Consider the following 7292-nt stretch of genomic DNA (forward strand, 5'->3'; position numbering starts at 1 on the left):
TTTACAATATACACTATTTTTGTACTGTGAAATCCTAATTTTTTTTCACAACCATAATGTTGAAGCTGAGATTGATCGATTCGAAGGTTTTCCAACGCTTGAATTGCAACTTATAGTGACTAATGAGCTATTAAACCATTTTCCATTAAATATAACGTGGTTAAGTGGTAATGTATATATTGTATTAAATTCAATTTCACGGAGATAAGATAATATTTTCTCTCCAGTTGCTAAGAAATCAATATTTTTTCCTTTTTCAATCACTCCAAATAGAATACAATTAAAATGTAAATCTCTACTTCAAAATTTTATTAGAAAATGATAGAGATCTTTTATCAAATTAGAGCCTACCTCAAGACAGAAATCTAATTTTATTAGAAAATGATAGAAATCAATATCATTTTCTTGGATTGTGAAATATAAAGCTCTAAAAATGATAGAGATCTTGATGTTCGCTTACACTATTCGAGATGGGGGATGAATTTTAAATTATGAAAAAATTGTGAGATATATTGGGAAAACTGTGAGATATCTCAGTAGACTTTTATCTCACTCCTAGAACTATCGGGTTTTTACAAGGTATGAGGGATGGATTTTTTATTCTAAAAATTTAAGGGATATTAGTATTATTTTTTTTAGAAAAGTATACAAAGAGATCATTTATTTTTAGTATTTAAATTCAATTGTTATAAATGTGTCATTGACTAGACTCAATATTTCAAAAAAAACTTTCTTGAACTTTGCAACACACCTAAGCCATTAAATTTAACAACTAAGGGCTAGGTGTGATGGTGGACTCCTTGTAGAAATGATAAATAGTCTCATAGTACGCAATCTATTTTTTTGGGGAGGAGTATGATGTAGACGATCAATTTTAAAAAAAAATTTAAAAAATGAGCCAAAATTTACTCCCTCGAGTAAAACCTAAACTAGGATTAATTTGACAACCCCAAATTTTGAGGATGTAACCTCTTCAACCTATATAGTAAACTTAATAAAAAAAAAAATCCTAATTGGACTCTTTATGCATATGAAAACGATAAAGATTGAACAGAGATCGTCCAATTTTTTGAAGGTGAGAACTAACAGCTAGAAAGCTTAAAATTCAAATTGTTTTTCCTTTTGGAAACGATGATTTAGTTTTATTCTTAACTGGTCCTTGAAATTTTACAACGGTCCCCTGATCGAGAGGATAGATGTACAATGTGCTCCACTAGGAGCATAGCATACAAGCCCTATAATTACTGCCCTTATTTAAGTTCTCCAAATGAAAATATAAAAAATAGATAGGGTAGTTTGTATAGAGCGTAGGCTCTAAACAATCGAATTAAAGCTTACCTTCAAATGGTGTCAAAAATGCCTTCAACACTGGAATTGAAAAGTTTATATAGAGCCTGGGCTCTAAACCATCAAATTAGAGCCTACCTCAAAAAATTTCATTAAAAGAGGTTGTTTTGATGCCTCAATATCTTCAAATTGATCATCTCGACCTCAAGATGACATGAGAAAAAAAAGATTTCAAGTTTTGAAAGTAGTGTATTTTATAACACATGTTTGGACTGTTAGTTTTCGATTTTTTGTAGATCTATCGATCTGCACTATTTTTTAATCTTTAAACTTTATAAATAAAGATAAAAATATATTTTAAGGTTATCACAAAGATTTCCAATAGTGAAACCATATTTCTCAATATTATTTGAAGATAGGCTCTAATTTGATTATTTAGAGCCTGGGCTCTATACAAATTGCACCTTGATAGGGAAAAGTAAGCTTTAAAATATATTTTCATCTTTAATCATAAAATTTCAAGCTTAAAAAATAGTATAGAACCAATACATCTATGAAAACTGGAAAATCTTGAAAATTGACAGTATTACAAGATGCACTATTTACAAAATTTGAAATCTATTTTTTTCTTATACCCATGCATATTGAAGTGGAGATGATCCATTTGAAGATATTTTAGCATCAAAACAACCTCTTCTATTGAAACTTTTGAGGTCCATTTTAATTTGATTGTTGATAGCCTTCCGCTCTATATAAACATTTTCCAAATAGATATGCACAAAAGAAGTTAGAAAAATATATATCGTGACATTTTAAGCTGTCTAGAGCACCCTCTCTTTTGATCTGGATCCCAGGCTTATTTTTTAACAGTGTTATTGTGATTGAACAGGCCATCGAAACAGTGAAGAGTTTGGTCTAATCAAAACCGATTCACCGTTGGTCGAATCGATTGAATCATATTTAAGAAAAAAAAAGTTTGATATAATAGTTAAAATATAACATATATAAAAATTGAAATTGAAATTGATTAGTCTAACCAACCAAATATTAATTTTGACTGATTTATAACTAAATCTATTTTTTTACCTAATCATACTGATTAAGGTACCGATCGATGGTCCGATTGGTCAGAGTACTACTTCCGTCCTATCTTGGTAACTATCCTCCACAGTATAAGCTCGTCGGCTCTCATAATCTTATTTCTAACTAAGATAGCATTTGTTGAAGCTTTTATTGGCATGTAATAAGATTTTAAGAGAAATTAATAACATCTTCAAATCTTCCCCTCCCGCGTTAGGACAGAGGTAGAGATAGAAAGAGGAGAGAGAAAGAGGGAGGGATAAAGAGTGTTTAGAGAGAGAGAGAGGAAAACACCTTTGATTAACTTTGATTATGTGGTAATAAAAGTGATGTTAATAATCTAAGTTTTCCCCCTTCCAAGAGGCATATGTAGTAATAGAGTCTAGAGAGAGAGAGAGGAGAGATGTAGAGAGAGAGAGCCTTTAACAAAGGCTACTTGCTTCTACAAAAGAGAATTAATAGCAAGTAGTGCGAGCTAGAGAGAGAAAAAAGCCGTTTCCGGTTTCCGGTATTGGGAGAGGTTTGGTGGGTTTAAACTTTAAAGGCGGTATTCATTGCATGCGGAAGATTACAATGAATGGGGTCGGCGTTTTTGGGAGAGATGAATGTATCTTCCCGTTTCATAAAGTAAAGGCTCTCTCAGCCTTTCATTCCCATTTCCAAATCTCTCCTCTCTTTCTCTTTCTCTCTCTCTTCCTCTCTTACAAACCCCTTTCTCTCTCTAGAACTTCATATTCTTCGTATGATGATTACTCGCTCCTGTTGATCTCTGTGATGCATTCAGTTGCCACCTCGAATCTGGTCTTTGCTCTGGTTTTTTTGGCCCTGGTTCTTGAGGTTTCTGTTTCTCCCGGCTCCCTGAGGTTACTTGGACCCCATCCATGTCTACTCTTGTCAAGTACAGTGGTAAGTCTCGGTTCTTGATGGTTTTCATGGGTGTTTTGATCACTTGCTGGTCTCTTTCTCTGTTTAGGGTTTTATTTTTGGGGATCTGGTTTGATTCATGGGTTAAGGTGTAGTTTTGGTTTTCTGGTTGGGCTAGGATGCGATGTTTGTGGGGTATTAGCGTTTGGATGAACTATCTGGATGAAATAGATGGTTATTTGTGGTGAATTAGAGCTGATTTTTTGTTGTTTGGTGATCTTTCTATGATGAATTAGGTTTCTATCTCTTTATCTGCTGGTTTTTTAGGGAATTGTTGTTTTTCACCTTAGTCTTTCTGCAAAGTGGTGTTTTCTTTGGCTTCTGGTTTTTCTTGGAAATTAGCGTTTGGATTTAATGATATTTATCAAGAAATAGCAATTGTTTGTTTTATATTGTTATGGTGGATTAGAGCTTGGACATGTTTTTTGTTTGTTTGCTTTGGTGAATTAGGGTTTTAATTCAAGTAGATGGATATCCCTCTTTTTCTTAAGGATTTCTAGATGAAATTGGAATTTTCCCTTGTATATTTCTTTCTTTCTCTGATGGATTCTCATGAAAGCTCCTTCAATTGCTGAAAACCTCAGAAACGGCTGTTATTTCTGTGTGATTTCTCGAGAAAGCCTCACTTTAGTTGCCCTAATTAATGAAAAGCCTCTTTTACATGTGATCTCTCCTGAAAAATAGAAAGGGTGGATCTTGTTTTTTGGGGCGGCTGCTTGTTTTCATTTTTGGCATAATCTAACTTGTCATCTTATTTGATACTGAATACCAGGGATAGTTTTTTATGATGTAAAATGGGGAAGAATGTGAAAACTAATAAAAATCTCTGGTTTCCGTGGCTTCTGTTTTGTGGTTTATGATCCGAAATATTTACTGATGGTTTTCTCTTCCTGTTTGCTCTGTGAGCTTATTTCCTTCAGTTTCTTTGTGGATCCAGTTGTTTGATACGTTCTCATATGATTTCAGATATTTATGTGATGATTTGGGATTTTTGACTTGAGACTCTGTAAATGTATATGATAATATGATAATATTTCTCTCGATCTTGAAATGAAGAATCTAGCCATAGAGGAATTGAATCAATAATTCATCACGTGCAGTTTGCACATGATTTTTTTGGTTAGCTATTGCTTTGAAAATTTTTCTCTCTTTCCAGAATGGTCTTTTGTGTTTAAGCTTCAAATGTTTCATTTGGGCGTAAATGATTTGAAATGTATATGGTTCAATCGGTGGGGATAAGCATTTAATTAAAAATGCGCATGTTACAATTGGTGGGCTAATCATATACTGTTCTGAAATTTCAGGGGATGACCGCCATGGAGGGCCTCTATACTCTTCGGGCCTCATGGATTCGAGCCTCTTTCTCTCTCTTGCTCCTAACTTGGATGTCTATTGCCCTCCACGAAAGAGATCTCGTGTCACGGCTCCCTTTGTTTTATGGGAAAACAATACCAACTTTCAAAGGAAACCTTCTCTCGACAATCTTCCCGATGAGTGCCTCTTTGAGATACTCAGAAGGGTTAATACCAGTCGTGATAGGAGTGCATGCGCCTGTGTTTCCAAGCACTGGCTCATGCTTCAGAGCACCATCAAGAGGGTGGAAGTAGTTGCTGATTCTAAGCTTACATGCTCTGATGCTTTGGCTAACCAAGAGGATGTTGCCTCTTTTGAAATTGAAGAGAATGGTGATTCCAATGGTTATCTTTCGAGGAGCTTGAGGGGAAATAAGGCCACTGATGTTAGGCTTGCAGCCATTGCAGTGGGAACAGGTGGCCGTGGAGGTCTGGGAAAGCTTTTGGTAGGAGGAAGCAACCCCACTCGTGGGGTCACCGATCTTGGCCTATCGGCCATTGCTCATGGGTGCCCTGCTCTCAAAGCTCTCTCGTTGTGGAACACACCCTTTGTCAGTGATGAAGGGCTCTCTGAGATCGCTGATGGCTGCCCCCAATTGGAGAAGCTTGACCTTTGCCAGTGCCCAAGGATCACTGACAAGGGTTTGATCGCTGTCGCAAAGAAGTGCCCGAGCTTGACAACCATGAATCTAGAATCATGTGAGAAAATTGGGAATGGGGCTTTGAAGGCCATAGCTCAGAGCTGCCCAAACTTGAGGTCGGTGTCTATTCATGGTTGTCCTCTAATTGGAGATCAAGGAGTGGCTTCTCTCGTGTCATTGGCCACTCATGTCTCAAAGATCAAGCTTCAGTCTTTGAATATCACTGATGTTTCTCTTGCATTGATTGGACACTATGGAAAGGAAATCGAGGATTTGGGCCTTGTGGGCCTTCATAACGTAAGCGAGAGGGGTTTCTGGGCTCTTGGAAATGCTCTTGGATTGCAGAAGCTGAAGCTTTGCTCCATTGCCTTGTGCATGGGGATCACAGACTTGGGTCTCGAAGCCATAGGCCGTGGCTGCCCAAACCTGAAGCAGTTGTGCCTTCGAAGGTGTTCCTCCCTCTCTGACAAAGGGCTTGAAGCCTTCACCCAATCTGCTGTTTTGCTCAAGAGCCTTCAGTTGGAGGAATGCAATAAGATCACACAGATGGGGCTCTTGGCTTCTCTTTTTAACTGTAGGGGGAATCTCAATTCTCTCTCTCTGGTGAAATGCATGGGTATCCGTGACTCTCTTGTGGGTTTGGCCCCATTGTCCACATGCAACTCTCTGAAGTCCCTTAGTGTTCGACATTGCTCAGGTTTTGGCAATGGTTGCTTGGACATCCTTGGAAAAGCTTGTCCTCAATTGCAAAACTTAGACCTGAGTGGCCTTTGTGGTGTGACGGATGATGGGTTTGTAGCTTTGCTTGAGAGTCGTGAGGCCTTGCTGTTGAAGGCCAATCTTAGTGGCTGCATCAACCTGACCGACCGCTCAGTTATGGCCTTGGCCAAGCTCCATGGCGAGAGCCTTGAGCTTCTTAGTTTCGAAGGTTGCGGAAAGGTAACAGACAGTGGCTTGATGGCTGTCTCTTCCTTCTGTGTTTGTCTCAAGGATTTGGACATTTCAAGGTGCACGATCACCGACAATGGATTGGCTTATCTCTCTCGAGCAAAGGGGCTCAGGCTGCAAATACTTTCACTCTCTGCCTGCTTGGGCATTACGGATAAGAGCCTCCCCCTTCTTGGCAACTTTGCTGGCTCACTTGTGGGCCTGAACCTTCAAAACTGCAAAATGGTGAGCAATGGAGCTGTGGAGCTCCTTGGCGAGCAGCTTTGGAGGTGTGATATCCTCTTCTGATCCACCACTCTTAAGCAATCGAGTCGAACCGGTATTGGGTTCAGCCCTAAGTGGATTTCGACGGAATACAGTTTGAATCTGGATATGATTCTAGGGTTTAGGATTTAAGGTTTCTGTTTGTTTTTGGGCCCATTTGTTTCTGTCCTTTGCAATGGGCTTTCTCTATGTAGAAAACCAGGAGGGGTTGTTTTCCAAGGTCTCTTGTATTCAGCCTTTTTTGCAGGTCTCCATTCTTTTCTAGAGGGAGAAACCTGTTTCCACAGTTGTGGTTTTCACCACTTTTGGCTGGTCCGAGTCCCTTGAGAACGGTTTGTTACTCTCTCTCTCCTCCTGGTTCCGGGGTTCTCTCTCTTTGGTTTTGGTGTCGTCTTTTCGGGTCACTGGTAGTGGTTTTTTTATAGGGTCCTGGTTCTCATCACCTTCACTTGTTTGGTGGGTGTTTTAGCCAAGCCTCATATTTGGCCATGTTGGTGTGGCTGTAGCTTTGTAGGTGTTTCTCACTCTACTCTTCTCTCTCTCTTTATCTGAGGAAAGGAGGGAAGTGGGGTTTGTGTGTCCTGTGTTTTGGGGGCAGTTCATTTGGTGTCTGGTGAAATTCATGGGCCTATGGCAGCAAGTTTCTAATTGAATCTGCCATTTTTACAAAACTCCCTTTGGTTTTAGAGGGTGGCTTTGTTTTTTGCCCAAGTCCTAGTTTTTAACAGGCTGCCACTACGAGAACTGTACTCCACCACGTTATATATGAATGAAATAATAGTGAATTTCAATGGTA

At 38.6% G+C, this 7292-nt stretch overlaps 1 protein-coding gene across 1 annotated transcript; it reads left to right on the forward strand.

Annotated features, from left to right (window-relative positions):
- Positions 1–2937: 2937 nt before the first annotated feature.
- On the forward strand, positions 2938–7292 carry EBF1 (EIN3-binding F box protein 1). Its single transcript, XM_006842002.4, has 2 exons — positions 2938–3273; positions 4596–7292. Exons 1-2 carry the CDS (start codon positions 3249–3251, stop codon positions 6518–6520), a joined length of 1950 nt encoding a protein of 649 aa, XP_006842065.1. The 5' UTR covers positions 2938–3248; the 3' UTR covers positions 6521–7292.

This window comes from Amborella trichopoda, chromosome 5, assembly GCF_054954075.1.
Source record: "Amborella trichopoda isolate Santa Cruz 75 chromosome 5, AtrichopodaSantaCruz75HAP2 v2.0, whole genome shotgun sequence".
Classification (NCBI taxonomy): Eukaryota; Viridiplantae; Streptophyta; class Magnoliopsida; order Amborellales; family Amborellaceae; genus Amborella; species Amborella trichopoda.